General features: G+C 35.3%; 1 protein-coding gene across 2 annotated transcripts in view; it reads left to right on the top strand.

Annotated features, from left to right (window-relative positions):
- LOC144442438 (uncharacterized) overlaps positions 1-22,261 on the top strand; it is a 185,534-nt gene that overhangs the window by 106,514 nt on the left and 56,759 nt on the right. For both annotated transcript variants that reach the window (XM_078131788.1, XM_078131789.1), the window contains exon 2: positions 18,867-19,063. In XM_078131788.1, the coding sequence (XP_077987914.1) occupies positions 18,867-19,063 (197 nt within the window). The remainder of the gene's footprint in view (positions 1-18,866; positions 19,064-22,261) is intronic.

Below are 22,261 nucleotides of genomic sequence, written 5' to 3'. Positions count from 1 at the left end.
GTTTAAGCGCATAGGATTAAAGCATTCACATTGCAACCTACATCCTACTAGGTCCCCAATTATACAGCTGGGTTGACTGAGGCACAGTCGTGGTTCAAATCTTGCCCAAGGACTTTAGCCACTCAGAAACAAACAGAAGGCAGCAACGGGGCTCGAACCTGACTACAACCTGTAGATTCCAAGCCGGTCACACTAACCATTCACCCATCATGACTCCATATCTTAAGAATACATACTTCAATTTCAATATAATTCAGAACATACACTGACCATAACAATCGCATATGTCCTGTAAAGCTTGTTGATGTACCTTTCAGTGTTAATGAATAATTTGCATAATTAATGATTCTTGGTAATTAGGCTATATCTTACGACTGCAAACTTCAATTTCAATACAATTCAGTACATACATTAACCATAACAAATTGTGTATGTCCTATAAAGTTAGTTGATGTACCTTTATACAGTGTTAATGAATAATTTGCATAATTAATGATTTTCGGTAATTAGGCTATATCTTAAGACTGCACACTTCAATTTCAATACAATTTAGTATATACGTTAAACATAACAGTGCATATCTCCTATAAAAGTTGTTGATTTCGCTTAAAGATTAAGTGAATAATTTACATAATTAATTTTTTTTGGTAATAAGGCTATACCTTAAAGACTGCATACTTCAATTTCAATATAATTTACTTCGTACATTAAACATAACAAAGTTTATATGCCCTATAAAGTTGTTGATGTACCATTACAGTGTTAATAACCAATTGGCGTGATTACTGATTTTCGGTAATTAGGATATATCACAATATAATTTAGGACATACATTAACCATAACAAAGCGGATATGTCCTATACAATTTGTTGATATAGCTTACAGTTTTAATGAATAATTAATGATTTTAGGTAACTAGGCTGTATCTTGAAAATGCAAGCTTCAAATTTTGTATAATATGGTACATATATCAACCATAATAATATGCACCTGTCCTATGAAGTTTGTTGCTACAATTTTTACCTTTAATGAGTATTTTGAATAATCAATGATATTCAGTAATTAAGCAGTATCATGCACTCTTCAAATTCCGTATAATTTGGCACATACATTAACCTAAGAAAGCATGCTTGTCCAAAAACAAAGCCTGTTACCATAGTTTTTAAAGTTTAATTTGCATAATTAGTGATTCCCTTACGGGAGGGGAGGCATTCAGTTTAAATCTGGTATGAACATCCATTGCCATGATAACCAAAAATCACCATAATATGTGGATTATTTTTCCACATTTTGACATAAAACATAAAAAATTTCCCTGCTTTTGGCATGTTTGAGTCGGTGCTATCCAATGTATTACAACTTGTGTAAAATAGGATAGTTGTTTCTATGACTTCAAAATGTTGTTTTAGTAAAATATTTTCTGCAGACAAAATAATGTTATGAATTTAATAATAATCAGATTTATTTGCATATTGACCACCCAGTGTGGGGTAGATTGTTATACTGAGTTCAAAAAAAGTTACCGTTCTATGAAAATCAGTTGCAATGGTAACAAAATCATGTACCTTCCTAAATTCTACAAAGTTTGATGCACTTTCAAATAATTCATGATACTGTCAATGAAACAGTGACACTACAAGATGATATTTCATTATATTCCTGCATGTGTAGTTCTTAGAAAATGTTCATACTTAGCACATAAACTTGAAGATGAGACCCGAGTTGTAAACATTGGTGTTATAATCAGGCTGTTCAATTTGACAGGTGTTGAATAACTGTGATGGCTCCTTGACCTTGGTTCATGATCATTTACATGAAAGTAAATCCAGGTATTACATTTTGTGCAGAAGACAAGAATCCCTGTACCAGTACCTGGTTTCAGGACAGCAGGTTTCAAACAAACAACATTCTGAATCTCTCATCGGTTGGGGACTTCATTCAGTAACTTGAAAGTTTAAAGAAAGCTCGCAAGACAATTCAAATGTGTGTGGTCACGTTGATTGCTATGCTACGTTCTCAAAATATTTGTCTATTTCAAGACAACGTCCTCATTCAGACATTGAAGCACTCTAACCCCTGAGCAAGTATTAAGCCAAAATGTAAATGTAGGAGCCTCATGCCTTCATTCCAAGGATTTCGTACATACTACAGATGCATAGTGGCCTATACATCATGATCATAATGTACAGATGTACATACATTAATCTGCAAACTGTCCTGATTTCTCATTGGAGAACAAATAATCCCATTAGGCCAATGGTGGTGAAAGGGTTAAGGTAAACAATGTGGTCTTGTTGCTAAGGGCATTTACACGATCATGTTCATGACACAATCCCATCAGTGATATGCAAATGTGTTTTTGTTGGTGAAATGTCTGTCAGGAATATTTAGGCCATGGGAGTGTACAGAAATTATTTTTTATTGATCTCATTAAACCATAAAAATATTTATGGGGGTAACTTAACATAATGTAACAAGTGCGTGTGAATGGCACTAGAATTAATCGCTGCATGAGGTTGCTTGGAAACATTGTCTACCTAACTTTAACCCTGAACAACAGGTTCTTTGAAGGTAAAATGCTTGTCTGTCTGTCTGTCTGTCTGTCTTTTAGATGATGCAAGTGATTTTGGTATTGAGCTTTACCTCTCAAACTACTGGGGATGAAATTTGTTAGTCTGCAAATTGTGAGTGTGTCGTACTTGCATAATTGGCCCTTAGCAACAGTCAAATAATAGGCTTATTGAACATTTATAACAGGGATGGTAGGCAATTGAATAAACATTATTTTAAAATTTGTAAATGCCCTTAACAATAAGACCACTCCCATAGCAACAGGTAAACAATGAAGTGCAATGCCACTGGTGACGGAAAGGTAAATGAATGAGCATTGCAAAATGGCAGGTAGATATGCCTAGCAACTAGACCACGTCCATAGTAACATTAAATGATGGTGTGTAATGCAGATATAACACCATGGATGGGTAGGCATGTGAATAAAGCTTCAAAGAATGTTTGCAAATATGTCTAGCAACAAGACCACACACAATCATTACAATTAAGTGTACTGTCAACAGTTGTGCTACAATACCGTTAGCGCTTTATTATTATTATTATTATTATTATTATTATTATTATTATTATTATTACAAGTGAAGGGGTTTAAAAAGTATATAATAATAATGCATTGTGTGAAAGACAATTTAGAGGAATGGTGCCTTTTGGTCCTATTGTCAATAATATGCATCCGTTTGAGCATAAATTTGCTATGCCGGCTCATATTTGCTATGCTGATTGACGTTTGAGAGCGCCCTTTCACAACTTTATCTGTACATACTTCTGCATTCAATTTGTGAGAGTCTAAAATATAGTAAAAGTAATTTCAAAATTGCATGTTAGGAAAATGAACAAGTTAAGGGGTGTAATATTATATCATAATGAAAATGTCTGGGAGGACTTTAGTTGAATATCACTGAAGTTGAAGTTTACTACTCAATTAATTTTGCGACATTTCTCATTCAAGCTCAAGTTATAACAGTTTGGAGTTTGGTTACTCCTCTGTATATGAATATATATATAAGTATTATTTAATTTATTACTAATTATGCACACTCCACACTTTAATAACTGAACTTTTAATAATTCAAATCTAATGTCTGTCATAATACTGTGGAGTGTGCCCTGTCGACAAAAGTCTAAATGTTTGTATATACTATTAGCAGTTCTGTGCAATGACAAAACATAGATCAGTGTAAAATATCCTCAGGAATCTATAGAGTTTGTTCGAACCTAAATTATTTATTTCTATATGCCAGTGTAACTGACTGTGACTTCACGTTTCGGACTAGTTTGGCTTTTACCAATAACGAACCCAAAAGTGTGGCACATAAATGTATACTCAAATAAGGGACTAGCCCCAAACCCCCCCCCCCCCCCCCCCCCGATATTTGTCTGAACAGCTCGCATCATGACCGAGCAAGGTACAGACAAATACATTGTTCTGTAATGATTTAAAAAGTTGCTGATGACATTCCCTGAAAACAATATTTGCAATGCGTCTCACAATATTTGTAATATTATTCCGAAATCACTGCTGTTTTCAAATCATCGTAGACTTTCACAACATACTGTTACAAATATTCCATGAAGTGTTTAGTAGTAGTATTTCTACTACATTGTATGCAGCAGTACATTGACAGGTACAAAATTTTGATAATACAGTGTTGCAAAGTTTACTGAAAAGATAATCGATTTTTTCCGACCCCCTGCAGGCGCTCTGAGCTGTGCGAGTGTTATAAAATTTGAGCCAGGTTTTTGAGCTATTGCCGTGCTTATTATATTGTGGAGTCAAATGATGTATCCATTCGTGGCAAAATTTGGCCTCAGATTTCTGTTTGCTATGAAGACAGGTGTACTTGATATTTAAGGACCATTTACAAAAATAAAAGTTACCAACGTTAGATTTGTTTACGAATTACGTCACTGTACCCATCAATGTCGCTCATCAGATTTCACACTAAATGCTTCCCATCAGAAAATTTAACGGAAAGTAAGGGAATTTATGATCGTAACATATTCAGTCATAAAATAATCAGGTTTCTGGCAATTTCCATGACTTGTTTAGAAAGATTGCAGTTCAATAATATTTGGAAGCAACAGCATAAAGTTAGTGCTAAATATTACGTGATCACAATCAATCCCAGTCAACCAGATGCACATGTGGTATGTTTGTGCCTCCTGTATGGTGTACGGACGGACTAGCCTGTCTGTCAGTGTCACATTTGCTTCTTATCGTCAAGATGTTGTAAGAATTTGAAAATAGTCTGTGTCTGATCAACAGAATTTCTCTTCCACTAAAGTTTAGACAACATTTAGTTTTACTCACTCATGCAAACGTTATTGATCATGCTTGAGATGTCACACTGACCTCGTTTCCTTCGACGTCCTTATGAAAATAGGTCAAGGGTTAAATTCACCTAGAACACTTTCGCTTGTGATAACATTTCTAGTCTTGTTTTGCCACGTAATCGTCAAATATTTTCTAGATATCTTATTTTACACTTTGGGCTTTTTAGTTTTGTCTGATAACCAGCCACCTTGAAAACTATGTACTCACGTTATTTGATTTTCTCTTGATTGCGTTCATTACCATCCACAGAGTGACACGAAAGATTTTCGTTGTCTTTCAAAAAACTTCCTGTCCCGTGCGTGTACTGAAGACTCACTGTACATGTGGCATGGTATATCGTCTATGACTATTTTCGTCTTGTAAAATAAAATTTGAACATGCTGAAGAGAACTATGGCTAGGAATGTCTTATTTTTGTTTTATCTATTTATCATTTTGTTTTGACGTATTGACTGTACTGTGTTGTGACCATATATGTTATATGTACCTGTGTTTGCCATGATCCAGGTAGACACAACAATATGGCAACACTGAATTGCAACATCAGTACAGCGTTGTGTCTTTTTATGTTGATTTCGACAATGATACATGTTATAATTATGTATCAAAATAAAAGCAATCAACTCTCGGTAGTCTGCTATCATCATGAAGCTGACTTGCCTTCTTTATATCAGTTCAAACACAATTTTCGATTTCACTTTGATCATGAGCCACAAGCGGGGAACTACTAAATTGGTCAGGGAACCAGTTACATTTACTGCTGGCCTTCAAAACGTTCGTTGAATCGGTAAAGTTTATTGTGATGACCATTGGCAAGTATAGTGTGTATATTTTTTAGAGTGTTGTGTTTCTTGGTTCATTGTGCACGATTGAAATAGAAACAGGTGAAATGCACATAAAATCGTAATTGCTAATTCGGGTTGGAAACGTGGTAAAGGCAAGGTACTAACCAGTCTAACGCAACGTACTCCTACTAATGCACGAGTCAATGTAATGCCCGAGGGACCCCACCTCGGGCGATACAAGACAAATGTGGGGGATTAGACCGTGTTTGCCATGAAACAATGCCCGAGGGGGTGGGGCAATTGCCTCATATTCACCCCCTAGTCATTTTCACGGACGTAAAAGAGTGGTTGTGTGTCAGTCAGAATTTGTGAATGCCCCACCCATTAGGGTGGGGGAAATGTTGGGAGTATTACTTCTTTTAGGTGGTGATTTTCCAGAATGTCTTGCCCCATGCCCAGGGAGTGGGGAATTTGACAAATTTTATAAGACTAATTTCCAAATCCCCCACTATGCCCCGAGGTGGGGGGGGGAGGGGGGGGTGACATTGACTCCTGCATAAGGCACATGTTGAAGCCTGTATTACAAGTAAACAGACGTGTCGTGTAGTTCTCAACTTAATGTCATATACTATACTATACTTGCTATACTGTAATGTACGATGAAGCAAACTGAATCTTTACAACAACAACAACAACAATAACGACGTTACAAAGAGATACAGAACAACAGGTTTTAGGTCAAATACATGTATCGGCCATGGATATACATGTATGTTATGCAATTCCCTAGAAAGTATACGTACTTGAATAACCGTTCCCCCCACATCATCTCAGTTTCACGTTTGCTCGCGATATAGACATCATTAAAGTTCAGTGGATTCAGTGTACTTTATTAGGCAACCGTTTATCAAAGGTAACCAGTACTTATTATTCATAGAAATACTCCTCAAATTGATGTCATAAATATCCCACACCTCAACAGACACTCCGAAAAAACACTGCATATTAACATTCGCCTATGAAATGTCGGAAAAAATATTTGCAATGTCCCTTGTTGTTTTAACTCAATCCATAATTTTAGCAACTAAGTTTAATGTAAATTAATGATGATTATTCCTCATCGTCAGCAAAGTCATGTAAACAATACATTTGTAAGCTGGTGAGTTTGTTTCTATCGTTGTCTATCTCAATTGTAATATTGTATGTGATGTGTGTACCGCGGTACTACATGCACACATACGACAATGTAACGCACATTGCTACATTGTATTCAATTCTAGTGACGTCATTCACCTCATGCACACACAGTAGTATTAGTAACGGACGCCATTTCTCACACTCGACACTTCGCAAGCCTTTATGATCGAGAATTTCTGGATAATTTATAAGTATTCCTGTAACAATAAATGCTACCGTGATGTCACTTGTCCCCGATGACATGAATGATATCGGTGTCTGTTATCATCTGAATTTGGGACCCAGAAATACGTACATACGCATGTACACATATCGAGTTGTCACAATACTAAACTACAGTGTCAGCTGGAGCAGCAGACGATCTTTGAAACTGTCGGATTTTGAATTTCTATCCATAAACAAATGATATACAGTATGGAGTCGCGTATGTCAACTTGTACTCAAATGTATGTGTACACATTTGGAGATTTTGTGATGAAAGACTGAACCAAGTTGTGTAGTTCGAATTCTCAAGGACTGCTGGTATTTAGGTATTTAGTAAATTTACAATTTATTCTGGTGATTTTTAGAGTTTTACTTTTAGAATTGTATAGGTTTGATACAGATAATTTCAAAAATCATGAAACCTTGTTACAACAGATATCACCAACCCATACATTCCAACAGCAATGATGTTTTTTTCCTAAATTTGAAATGTTTAAAGTGTTTTATGTCTAATTTTTCAAAAATTCACGTTATATGGTTATTTTGGTTACCATGGCAACCGATGTTATTAAATGACCGCTTTTTTGAACTCAGCATGACAAAGTACCCTTGGTAGTAGCGTCAATGTGCAAATAAAAAGATATTTATCAGATTTATAATGTTATTTGTGAGATGTATGTGTATATAATGAAAACATAATTTTCACGTCTACCATACGTTTCCATGGAAACAGCTATCCAATTTTATACAATTTATGTTACACCAGGTAGCACTAACTCATACATGTCTAATACAAGGGCATTTTTTCACTGTATTATCTTTTTTTTCAATGTTTTATGTCAAATTTTGGAAAAAATGGTTGACATATTATGGTGGTTTTGGTTACCATGGCAACAGATGTTCATAAAATAACCCCCTATTTTGAACTCAGCATACAAAACTACCCCAGGTAGGGTGGTTAGTATTCAAATAAATTTGATTATTATAAAAATTATTATTTCTATACTTTTTATTTAATTATTATTATTATTATTATGATTATTATTATTATTATTATTATTATTATGATTACAAGTTAAGGGGTTTTAATAGTACATAATAATAAAAATACCAGAACTAGACACAGAAAGAAAAAATGGAATAAAAAATCTACTTGCCCCACCTATTCTAAAATTGAGCGTAACCGGACCAAACATATTTTTAATTAGACCTAATTTTCTTGATAATACCAACTGCAATAATTTGTAGTACAGGAAATTCAGAGCTCATGTGGCATTGACAAGTTGGAGCCATATGTCAAAGCCCAATAAAGTGTTTCCAAATGAGTAGAATCAGAATTAAACTCAAAAGTATACAGTTTAGCCGAGTATGTTATCATTATTGTTATTTATGTTCTCCCAGTTTGGTAGGAGGTGCCCCATTTGTTGTATTGTGATAATTCGTAGGTATGCACACCTCATATTAATTATCAGTCAAATAAAGTGATTTTATATTCCTTACTATCATGAAATACTACCAAATAGTCACAGGACATAAGAAGAAAGATAATATACATCTGTCACTAGAGGGCGTCTGTCCACTTCAACAACCCTCTCGACTGTAAAAACTAGACATGTACCTGAACTCTCAATATATAAAAGGCCGAGCATATTTAGTTGGCAAATAAATGTTCACTTACTTGACCCTTAAACATCTACAATTGTGCTTGTCTATGTCTGAATCTTGATAGGAATATCACATACTCTGAAAAATGAAACAATTAAAAATGAACATTTTCGCATTTACCTGCAAAATATGTACGTAATAAAACTTCAGAGCTACTAAACTTGTAAATTCGATTTTATATAACTTCCCAATTGTTCTGTGTTCTCTAACACAGCTATTATTTTATTTCATATTTAACGTTGGGCATTAAATAGAAAAATAAAACTAAATGCGAAAAACTTTACTTTCTCAGGAAAGAAGTCCGTGTACATCATGTAACGCGATATGAACTGCTTTGTGTCTCGCTTGACCTTTATAAATAAAAATTAATAGTGCTGAACACATATTTCGCTTTCAAACCTAATACTCAATTAATATTATGATGTCTGCTTTTCAATTTGGAAATAAATTTGTTTGTATTTGAAAACAAAAAACAATAATAAAAAACAAAATATTTACCTTGTTTTAATTTAGCTCCTACCTTTAGCCAGCTACCATTGTCGTCTGCAAGTTGAAGTGCGCTCTCTTACGTTAGTTGGCGCACTTCCAAATTTTCCCATCATGCAACAATCAGACCACAGTATTATGTGGATCAATGAGAGAAATCCACAACAAAATTTCACTCAAAATCTGTATTGTGATGACTCCTTTGGCAATACTGACTGCTAAATTCAACGAACATACACTAAAAAAACTCTACCAAGTGTGGTTTATTTTTTTAGACGCTTACTGATGTTTACTTATTGTTATTGTGGACGTTTCCTGCAGACTACACGATACTGTGATAAGACTGACCGGCCATATTTGAATTTGCTCGTGAGTTTCTGTCGGACTGCATATCGTATGCTTCGTACAGCAGCATATACAGCACGAGTGCAACCCTACAGAGTTGCACAGGATACCTAATATTCAATTATTTTGTGACGGCTATATATTTGCGTGGAAATAACCTCTGTGTAAACGGACAGTGTTTAATCATGAAGCAACTAACGGTTTCCTTGAACGCAACTTTGGATGTATGTTTTGGTATCGGGTGTCAATGTCTTGTCAAACCGGACCTACGTTACATTAATTGCTTATCAATGATTATGTCATATATTCAACTGAAGACTATGTACTACATATGCATATATGTATATGATTTACACTGCCAAGAAAGGAAAGTTGAATTTTGTTCATAGCAAAAGGTATGTAAATGTCAGCACAACAGTTACTGAAAAGGACAAGAATATGTCAAGATGGGGTTGTATTTAAAAGCTGAGTAATTTGTATTAAATCGTAATTTCACACAGTATATCTTTATTGCTGTGTTATGCTGTCATTATTGCAAACAGTTGCCAGTGTATACATTTAATATTTAACAGAAAACTAGCGAAGGCCTGCAATTTTCTTCACATTCCCGCACACTGGTTTGTTTATGTTCACGTGACGTATACCTCCTTGCGCGTGACATGTTGTAGTGTAGTTGGCCCGGCCGGCCCTTCAAAAAATTGGGATCGTAATTAGACACCGATACAAGTCTTCCTGATCGTTTAAATGACTTCTATGCTCGTTTCGACAAGGTGAACTTAGATCCCCCCTTATGCCTTGATCATGACAACAACGACACCCAATTTACTATCCTCGGGTCTGATGTACGCAAGTGTTTTGCGAGTGTAAATGTACACAAAGCAGCAGGTCCAGACAACATCCCATCTCGAGCCCTCCATCATTGCGCTGAACAACTGTCGAGTGTATTTTCGGACATATTTAACATATCACTTTCGCAGTGTGTCGTACCATCCTGTTTCAAGATATCAACAATAATCCCCATACCGAAGAAATTCCCAGTCAAGTGTTTGAATGATTATAGGCCGGTTGCACTTACACCTGTCATCATGAAATGCTTCGAACGCTTAGTTTTGCACCATATTAAGTCTATTTTACCAAAGTCTATCGACCCATATCAGTTTGCATACCGTGCCAATCGCTCTGTAGAAGATGCTGTATCAATTGCACTTCATTCAGTATTAACTCATCTAGATAAACGAAATTCATATGCTCGAATGCTCTTTGTAGATTTCAGCTCTGCGTTTAACACTATTATTCCATCCAAGTTAGTAATGAAACTCTCTGACCTTGGAATTAGCCAATCCATGTGTAGGTGGGTCTTAAGTTTTCTCTATGATAGGCCACAGATTGTTAAAATTAATAGCCGTGTTTCTTCGAAATTAGTTCTTAATACAGGTGCTCCTCAAGGTTGTGTCTTAAGTCCTTTACTGTACTCCCTTTTCACCCATGACTGTACTCCCTTGTATGATGAAAACGTGCTTGTAAAGTTTGCCGATGACACCACAGCCATAGGTTTAATAACTGATAATGACGAGTCTGCATATAGGAGTGAAATTGCAAATTTGGCAAATTGGTGTAGTGTCAACAATCTTGAACTGAATGTAAACAAAACAAAAGAAGTAATCATCGATTTTAGGAAGGGCAATATGGCTCATTCACCGATTAGCATCAATGATAGAACAGTTTAAATTGTTTCTGTATTTAAGTTTCTAGGTATTCAACTTTCAAATTGTTTGTCTTGGCAAACTAATACCGATTACCTGGTAAAGAAAGCACAACAGCGTCTATATTTTCTGAGGCGTTTGAAGAAAATTGGTATGAGTAATTCCATTCTAGTCAACTTTTATCGTAGTGTTATAGAGAGTATTTTAACATATGCTATCACAGTCTGGTTCAATAATATAACCAAGGATGAATTGAATTCACTTGAGCGGGTTGTGCGTACAGCACAAAGAATCATCGGCACAGAATTGCCATCATTACATTCAATCTATCAGACACACACCATGCACAAAGCAAAAGCCATCATCCAGGATTTTAGCCACCCAGCATATGATTTATTTAAACTTTTACCCTCTGGTAAGCGGTATAGGGCCATCAGAACAAGAACTGAACGTTTTAGGAAGAGTTTTTATCCATCTGCTATCCGTATTTTAAACCGTACATAGTCATCTACTGCCTGTTTTATAACAACTTGTCTTATATTGTTTTTTAGTACCGTGTGTGTTTTTTATTGTCTGTTGTGTCTTTCTTATTTTATTGTCAGTTTTATTCCCGATTTGTTTCTTTTATGAGCTCGTGTGAAAAATCAATTTCCAATGCTATTTTTGGCACATGGCAAATAAAGTTATTATTATTTATTATTATTATTATTATTATAATCAGCACAGATCTTCTGACATACATGTTAAGCTTTTACAACCACTCAGTTTGTGACTAGTTGCATATTTTATTAGGACTTGGAGTAACAAAATATTTGGTATTTTAATAGCAAACCCATTTGTTTGTAGGTGTATGTCAGATGTAATTTTTTTTACTAAAACATGGCATTTGTAAAGTAAGTGTATTTTATGTTTCCATGGAAGCCACTCTCCAATTTTAGATAATCTGTCTTACAATGGATAGCATTAGTGCATATATGCCAAAAGTAAGGATTTTGTTTGTAAAAAAAATTTTCTTCGAATTTTACATAAATTTTGCCTAACAATGCATAATATGGTGATTTAGGTTACCATGGCAACAGATGTTCCTAAAATGATATCTATTTTTGAACTCGGCATAACAAACTACTCAAGATAGGGTGGTCAATATGCTAATAAACTATGTTATAATTAGGTTTATCATGTTATTTTCCAGATATGTAGGTGTTTAACCAACATAACATTTTTTACTCTACCATATGTTTCCATGGAAACAGCTATCCAATTTTATACAATTAATGTTACACCAGGTAGCACTAACTCATACATGTCTAATACAAGGACATTTTTTCACTGTATTATCTTTTTTTTCAATGTTTTATGTCAATTTTTGGAAAAATGATTAACATATTATGGTGATTTTGGTTACCATGGCAACAGATGTTCATAAAATGACCCCCTTTTTTGAACTCAGCATACAAAACTACCCCAGGTAGGGTGGTTAATATTCGAGTAAACCCGATTATTACAATTATTATTATTATCATGTACTATTATTATAATTATTATTAAGCCCTTTCACTTGTAATAATAATAATGATGATAACAATATTAGTTTTTTATAAAGAGACACAATATATATAAGGTTAACTTTATGTTGAGTACTACATGTATACATTACCTCATTCATAATGAGAAAGATCAAATAGTGGTTCATTTCATAGTCTACATGTAACTGCAATTATAGTGGCTCATTTCATAGTCTAACTGAAATTATAGTGGCTCATTCCATAGTCTAACTGAAATTATAGTGGCTCATTTCATAGTCTAACTGAAATTATAATGGCTCATTCCATAGTCTAACTGAAATTATAGCGGCTCATTCCATAGTCTAACTGCAAAAGTGGTTCATTTCAGCCTAACTGCAGTAGTGGTTCATTTCATAGTCTAACCGTAGTAGTGGTTCATTTCATAGTTTAACTGCAATAGTGGTTCATTTCATAGTTTAACTGCAATAGTGGTTCATTTCATAGTCTAACTGCAGTAGTGGTTCATTTCATAGTTTAACTGCAATAGTGGCTCATTCCATAGTCTAACTGCAATAGTGGTTCATTTCATAGTCTAACTGTAGTAGTGGTTCATTTCATAGCCTAACTGCAATAGTGGCTCATTCCATAGTCTAACTGTAGTAGTGGTTCATTTCATAGCCTAACTGTAGTAGTGGTTCATTTCATAGTTTAACTGCAATAGTGGTTCATTTCATAGCCTAACTGTAGTAGTGGTTCATTTCATAGCCTAACCGTAGTAGTGGTTCATTTCATAGTTTAACTGCAATAGTGGTTCATTTCATAGCCTAACTGTAGTAGTGGTTCATTTCATAGCCTAACTGTAGTAGTGGTTCATTTCATAGCCTAACTGTAGTAGTGGTTCATTTCATAGCCTAACTGTAGTAGTGGTTCATTTCATAGCCTAACTGTAGTAGTGGTTCATTTCATAGCCTAACTGTAGTAGTGGTTCATTTCATAGCCTAACTGTAGTAGTGGTTCATTTCATAGTCTAACCGTAGTAGTGGTTCATTCCATAGTCTAACTGTAGTAGTGGTTCATTTCATAGTTTAACTGTAGTAGTGGTTCATTTCATAGTCTAACCGTAGTAGTGGTTCATTTCATAGTCTAACCGTAGTAGTGGTTCATTTCATAGTCTAACTGTAGTAGTGGTTCATTTCATAGTTTAACTGTAGTAGTGGTTCATTTCATAGTCTAACTGCAGTAGTGGTTCATTTCATAGTCTAACTGCAAAAGTGGTTCATTTCATAGCCTAACTGCAGTAGTGGTTCATTTCATAGCCTAACTGTAGTAGTGGTTCATTTCATAGCCTAACTGTAGTAGTGGTTCATTTCATAGTTTAACTGCAGTAGTGGTTCATTTCATAGCCTAACCGTAGTAGTGGTTCATTTCATAGCCTAACTGTAGTAGTGGTTCATTTCATAGTTTAACTGCAGTAGTGGTTCATTTCATAGTCTAACCGTAGTAGTGGTTCATTTCATAGTCTAACTGCAATAGTGGTTCATTTCATAGTCTAACTGTAGTAGTGGTTCATTTCATAGTCTAACCGTAGTAGTGGTTCATTTCATAGTCTAACTGCAGTAGTGGTTCATTTCATAGCCTAACTGTAGTAGTGGTTCATTTCATAGTCTAACCGTAGTAGTGGTTCATTTCATAGTCTAACCGTAGTAGTGGTTCATTTCATAGTTTAACTGCAATAGTGGTTCATTTCATAGCCTAACTGTAGTAGTGGTTCATTTCATAGTCTAACCGTAGTAGTGGTTCATTTCATAGTCTAACTGTAGTAGTGGTTCATTTCATAGCCTAACTGTAGTAGTGGTTCATTTCATAGTCTAACCGTAGTAGTGGTTCATTTCATAGTTTAACTGCAATAGTGGTTCATTTCATAGTCTAACCGTAGTAGTGGTTCATTTCATAGTTTAACTGCAATAGTGGTTCATTTCATAGCCTAACTGCAATAGTGGTTCATTTCATAGTCTAACCGTAGTAGTGGTTCATTTCATAGCCTAACTGTAGTAGTGGTTCATTTCATAGTCTAACTGTAGTAGTGGTTCATTTCATAGCCTAACTGTAGTAGTGGTTCATTTCATAGTCTAACCGTAGTAGTGGTTCATTTCATAGTTTAACTGCAGTAGTGGTTCATTTCATAGCCTAACCGTAGTAGTGGTTCATTTCATAGTTTAACTGCAGTAGTGGTTCATTTCATAGCCTAACCGTAGTAGTGGTTCATTTCATAGTTTAACTGCAATAGTGGTTCATTTCATAGCCTAACTGCAATAGTGGTTCATTTCATAGTCTAACCGTAGTAGTGGTTCATTTCATAGCCTAACTGTAGTAGTGGTTCATTTCATAGTCTAACCGTAGTAGTGGTTCATTTCATAGTTTAACTGCAGTAGTGGTTCATTTCATAGCCTAACCGTAGTAGTGGTTCATTTCATAGTTTAACTGCAATAGTGGTTCGTTTCATAGCCTAACTGCAGTAGTGGTTCATTTCATAGCCTAACTGTAGTAGTGGTTCATTTCATAGTCTAACCGTAGTAGTGGTTCATTTCATAGTCTAACTGAAATTATAGTGGCTCATTCCATAGTCTAACTGAAATTATAGTGGTTCATTCCATAGTCTAACCGTAGTATTGGTTCATTTCATAGCCTAACTGTAGTAGTGGTTCATTTCATAGTCTAACTGTAGTAGTGGTTCATTTCATAGTCTAACCGTAGTAGTGGTTCATTTCATAGTCTAACTGTAGTAGTGGTTCATTCCATAGTCTAACCGTAGTAGTGGTTCATTTCATAGTCTAACCGTAGTAGTGGTTCATTTCATAGTTTAACTGCAATAGTGGTTCATTTCATAGTCTAACTGCAATAGTGGTTCATTTCATAGCCTAACTGTAGTAGTGGTTCATTTCATAGTCTAACCGTAGTAGTGGTTCATTTCATAGTTTAACTGCAATAGTGGTTCATTTCATAGCCTAACTGTAGTAGTGGTTCATTTCATAGCCTAACTGTAGTAGTGGTTCATTTCATAGTCTAACTGTAGTAGTGGTTCATTTCATAGCCTAACTGTAGTAGTGGTTCATTTCATAGTCTAACCGTAGTAGTGGTTCATTTCATAGCCTAACTGTAGTAGTGGTTCATTTCATAGTTTAACTGTAGTAGTGGTTCATTTCATAGTCTAACTGTAGTAGTGGTTCATTTCATAGCCTAACTGTAGTAGTGGTTCATTCCATAGTCTAACCGTAGTAGTGGTTCATTTCATAGTCTAACCATAGTAGTGGTTCATTTCATAGCCTAACCGTAGTAGTGGTTCATTTCATAGCCTAACTGCAGTAGTGGTTCATTTCATAGTTTAACTGCAGTAGTGGTTCATTTCATAGTCTAACTGCAGTAGTGGTTCATTTCATAGTCTAACTGCAATAGTGCTTCATTTCATAGCCTAACTGCAGTTATTGTAGTGGTTCATTTCATAGTCTAACTGCAATGCTTGCCAGCTCATAATTACATCAAAACATGACAAATGTTGTTATTTAGATTTGATAGCTGAATAAAAATCTTTTGCTAGTTGGCTGTCATGACATGGAAATAGGTTTGAGAGCTACTCATTATGTGAAATGACCGGGGATTTTATCATTATGGATAGTTCCCCTCCACTGGCATTGATTTAATAGATATATTATGTAGTTGGTCTGTCTTAAATTCCAGAACCACCTGGCAGAACTTGCTAAAATTTGATTGGGATGTTTCTAGGGGTGTGTAGAAGTATAGTTATTCAGCATATGATGAGCTCATCCATGAAATGCAAAGTAGGTCTAAAAATATAACTTTTGGTAAAAAACAAAAACTTAAGTTATATGTCAAAATTACTTGGTGAATGGGGCTGAAATTGTAGTGACGTTTCTACAAGTATTATTCTGCACATGTTCAAGATATATTGACACAAATTGCCCTAGCAAAGATGACCATAACCTTTGCAACAGCTAAAAGCCAGCGTTTAGTTACCCAGAAGAGTGAATATGGCTTACCTACAGTACCTATTGTTACATATCTATCACAATGGTCTTGTTTTGTACAGTACCTATTGTTACATATCTATCACAATGGTCTTGTTTTATACAGTACCTATTGTTACATATCTATCACAATGGTCTTGTTTTGTACAGTACCTATTGTTACATATCTATCACAATGGTCTTGTTTTATACAGTTAACCTATTGTTACATATCTATCATAATGGTCTTGTTTTATACAGTACCTATTGTTACATATCTATCACAATGGTCTTGTTTTGTACAGTACCTATTGTTACATATCTATCATAATGGTCTTGTTTTGTACAGTACCTATTGTTACATATCTATCATAATGGTCTTGTTTTATACAGTACCTATTGTTACATATCTATCATAATGGTCTTGTTTTATACAGTACCTATTGTTACATATCTATCATAATGGTCTTGTTTTATACAGTACCTATTGTTACATATCTATCACAATGGTCTTGTTTTATACAGTACCTATTGTTACATATCTATCATAATGGTCTTGTTTTATACAGTACCTATTGTTACATATCTATCATAATGGTCTTGTTTTGTACAGTACCTATTGTTACATATCTATCACAATGGTCTTGTTTTATACAGTACCTATTGTTACATATCTATCATAATGGTCTTGTTTTATACAGTACCTATTGTTACATATCTATCATAATGGTCTTGTTTTATACAGTACCTATTGTTACATATCTATCACAATGGTCTTGTTTTATACAGTACCTATTGTTACATATCTATCATAATGGTCTTGTTTTATACAGTACCTATTGTTACATATCTATCATAATGGTCTTGTTTTATACAGTACCTATTGTTACATATCTATCATAATGGTCTTGTTTTATACAGTACCTACTGTTACATATCTATCACAATGGTCTTGTTTTATACAGTACCTATTGTTACATATCTATCATAATGGTCTTGTTTTATACAGTACCTATTGTTACATATCTATCATAATGGTCTTGTTTTATACAGTACCTATTGTTACATATCTATCATAATGGTCTTGTTTTATACAGTACCTATTGTTACATATCTATCATAATGGTCTTGTTTTATACAGTACCTATTGTTACATATCTATCATAATGGTCTTGTTTTATACAGTACCTATTGTTACATATCTATCATAATGGTCTTGTTTTATACAGTACCTATTGTTACATATCTATCATAATGGTCTTGTTTTATACAGTACCTATTGTTACATATCTATCATAATGGTCTTGTTTTATACAGTACCTATTGTTACATATCTATCATAATGGTCTTGTTTTATACAGTACCTATTGTTACATATCTATCATAATGGTCTTGTTTTATACAGTACCTATTGTTACATATCTATCATAATGGTCTTGTTTTATACAGTACCTATTGTTACATATCTATCATAATGGTCTTGTTTTATACAGTACCTATTGTTACATATCTATCGTAATGCTCTTGTTTTATACAGTTAACCTATTGTTACATATCTATCATAATGGTCTTGTTTTATACAGTACCTATTGTTACATATCTATCATAATGGTCTTGTTTTATACAGTACCTATTGTTACATATCTATCATAATGGTCTTGTTTTATACAGTACCTATTGTTACATATCTATCGTAATGCTCTTGTTTTATACAGTTAACCTATTGTTACATATCTATCATAATGGTCTTGTTTTATACAGTACCTATTGTTACATATCTATCATAATGGTCTTGTTTTATACAGTACCTATTGTTACATATCTATCGTAATGCTCTTGTTTTATACAGTTAACCTATTGTTACATATCTATCATAATGGTCTTGTTTTATACAGTACCTATTGTTACATATCTATCATAATGGTCTTTCATACTTTTAGATGTTGATGTTTAAAAGAAATCTTTGCATTCGTTTTTGCTATTTCCATAGAAATATTAAATATCAATAAAAAAAAGGGATTAATTTTTGCTTTTTATTTCTTCATTAGGTAATGATTTGGAACCATGTGATAGTACAAAATATTGCAAAGATGAAAATGATAAAATACCAGAATACAGACCCTGCAAACAGTCTTACCAAGATCTCAAGCATTTCAGCATACTTGGTCCAAATAAAGGCATTGTAGAAAAGTTTCCTGGTGACTCAGTTTCTCTTGAGTGTGAAGCTGAAAAAAAGCAAGAGGAAGTAAGTGTACATGTATATGAACTTTATGATTGTAGTGTAGTGTAGAACAAAGTATCCATTGCCAATGGTGCTCTACCGTAGAACAAATTGTCCATGTCCCATGGTGTTCTATTGTAGAACAAAGTGTTCATGTCCCATGGTGTTCTATTGTAGAACAAAGTTGTCATGTCCCATGGTGCTCTACTGTAGAACAAATTGTCCAGGTCCCATGGTGTTCTATTGTAGAACAAAGTGTTCATGTCCCATGGTGTTGTAGTGTAGAACAAAGTGTTCATGTCCCATGGTGCTCTACCGTAGAACAAATTGTCCATATCCCATGGTGCTCTATTGTATAACAAAGTGTTCATGTCCCATGGTGTTCTACTGTAGAACAAAGTTGTCATGTCCCATGGTGCTCTATTGTAGAACAAAGTGTTCATGTCCCTTGCTGTTCTACTGTAGAACAAAGTGTTCATGTCCCATGGTGCTCTATTGTAGAACAAATTGTCCATGTCCCATGGTGCTCTACTGTAGAACAAAGTGTTCATGTCCCATGGTGTTGTACTGTAGAACAAAGTGTCCATGTCCCATGGTGTTGTACTGTAGAACAAATTGTCCAGGTCCCATGGTGTTCTATTGTAGAACAAAGTGTTCATGTCCCATGGTGTTGTACTGTAGAACAAAGTGTTCATGTCCCATGGTGTTCTATAGTAGAACAAAGTGTTCATGTCCCATGGTGTTGTACTGTAGAACAAAGTGTTCATGTCCCATGGTGCTCTACCGTAGAACAAATTGTCCATATCCCATGGTGCTCTATTGTATAACAAAGTGTTCATGTCCCATGGTGTTCTACTGTAGAACAAAGTTGTCATGTCCCATGGTGCTCTATTGTAGAACAAAGTGTTCATGTCCCTTGCTGTTCTACTGTAGAACAAAGTGTTCATGTCCCATGGTGCTCTATTGTAGAACAAATTGTCCATGTCCCATGGTGCTCTACTGTAGAACAAAATGTTCATGTCCCATGGTGTTGTACTGTAGAACAAAATGTTCATGTCCCATGGTGTTGTACTGTAGAACAAAGTGTTCATGTCCCATGGTGTTGTACTGTAGAACAAAGTGTTCATGTCCCATAGTGTTGTACTGTAGAACAAAGTGTTCATGTCCCATGGTGTTGTACTGTAGAACAAAGTGTTCATGTCCCATGGTGTTGTACTGTAGAACAAAGTGTTCATGTCCCATGGTGTTGTACTGTAGAACAAAGTGTTCATGTCCCATGGTGTTGTACTGTAGAACAAAGTGTTCATGTCCCATGGTGTTGTACTGTAGAACAAAGTGTTCATGTCCCATGGTGTTGTACTGTAGAACAAAGTGTTCATGTCCCATGGTGTTGTACTGTAGAACAAAGTGTTCATGTCCCATGGTGTTGTACTGTAGAACAAAGTGTTCATGTCCCATGGTGTTGTACTGTAGAACAAAGTGTTCATGTCCCATGGTGTTGTACTGTAGAACAAAGTGTTCATGTCCCATGGTGTTGTACTGTAGAACAAAGTGTTCATGTCCCATGGTGTTGTACTGTAGAACAAAGTGTTCATGTCGCATGGTGTTGTACTGTAGAACAAAGTGTTCATGTCCCATGGTGTTGTACTGTAGAACAAAATGTTCATGTCCCATGGTGTTCTAGTGTAGAACAAAGTGTTCATGTCCCATGGTGTTGTACTGTAGAACAAAGTGTTCATGTCCCATGGTGTTGTACTGTAGAACAAAGTGTTCATGTCCCATGGTGTTCTATTGTAGAACAAAGTGTTCATGTCCCATGGTGTTGTACTGTAGAACAAAGTGTTCATGTCCCATGGTGCTCTATTGTATAACAAAGTGTTCATGTCCCATGGTGTTCTACTGTAGAACAAAGTTGTCATGTCCCATGGTGTTCTACTGTAGAACAAAGTTGTCATGTCCCTTGCTGTTCTACTGTAGAACAAAGTGTTCATGTCCCTTGCTGTTCTACTGTAGAACAAAGTGTTCATGTCCCATGGTGCTCTATTGTAGAACAAATTGTCCATGTCCCATGGTGCTCTACTGTAGAACAAAGTGTTCATGTCCCATGGTGTTGTACTGTAGAACAAAATGTTCATGTCCCATGGTGTTGTACTGTAGAACAAAGTGTTCATGTCCCATGGTGTTGTACTGTAGAACAAAGTGTTCATGTCCCATGGTGTTGTACTGTAGAACAAAGTGTTCATGTCCCATGGTGTTGTACTGTAGAACAAAGTGTTCATGTCCCATGGTGTTGTACTGTAGAACAAAGTGTTCATGTCCCATGGTGTTGTACTGTAGAACAAAGTGTTCATGTCCCATGGTGTTGTACTGTAGAACAAAGTGTTCATGTCCCATGGTGTTGTGCTGTAGAACAAAGTGTTCATGTCCCATGGTGTTGTACTGTAGAACAAAGTGTTCATGTCCCATGGTGTTGTACTGTAGAACAAAGTGTTCATGTCCCATGGTGTTCTATTGTAGAACAAAGTGTTCATGTCCCATGGTGTTCTATTGTAGAACAAAGTGTTCATGTCCCATGGTGTTCTATTGTAGAACAAAGTGTTCATGTCCCATGGTGTTGTACTGTAGAACAAAGTGTTCATGTCCCATGGTGTTGTACTGTAGAACAAAGTGTTCATGTCCCATGGTGTTGTACTGTAGAACAAAGTGTTCATGTCCCATGGTGCTCTATTGTAGAACAAATTGTCCATGTCCCATGGTGCTCTACTGTAGAACAAAGTGTTCATGTCCCATGGTGTTGTACTGTAGAACAAAATGTTCATGTCCCATGGTGTTGTACTGTAGAACAAAGTGTTCATGTCCCATGGTGTTGTACTGTAGAACAAAGTGTCCATGTCCCATGGTGTTGTACTGTAGAACAAAGTGTTCATGTCCCATAGTGTTGTACTGTAGAACAAAGTGTTCATGTCCCATGGTGTTGTACTGTAGAACAAAGTGTTCATGTCCCATGGTGTTGTACTGTAGAACAAAGTGTTCATGTCCCATGGTGTTGTACTGTAGAACAAAGTGTTCATGTCCCATGGTGTTGTACTGTAGAACAAAGTGTTCATGTCCCATGGTGTTGTACTGTAGAACAAAGTGTTCATGTCCCATGGTGTTGTACTGTAGAACAAAGTGTTCATGTCCCATGGTGTTGTACTGTAGAACAAAGTGTTCATGTCCCAT

Source organism: Glandiceps talaboti, chromosome 11, assembly GCF_964340395.1.
Source record: "Glandiceps talaboti chromosome 11, keGlaTala1.1, whole genome shotgun sequence".
Lineage (NCBI taxonomy): Eukaryota > Metazoa > Hemichordata > Enteropneusta > Spengelidae > Glandiceps > Glandiceps talaboti.
Note: the sequence above shows the minus strand (reverse complement) of the source record. Positions and strands in the feature narration are given on the sequence as shown.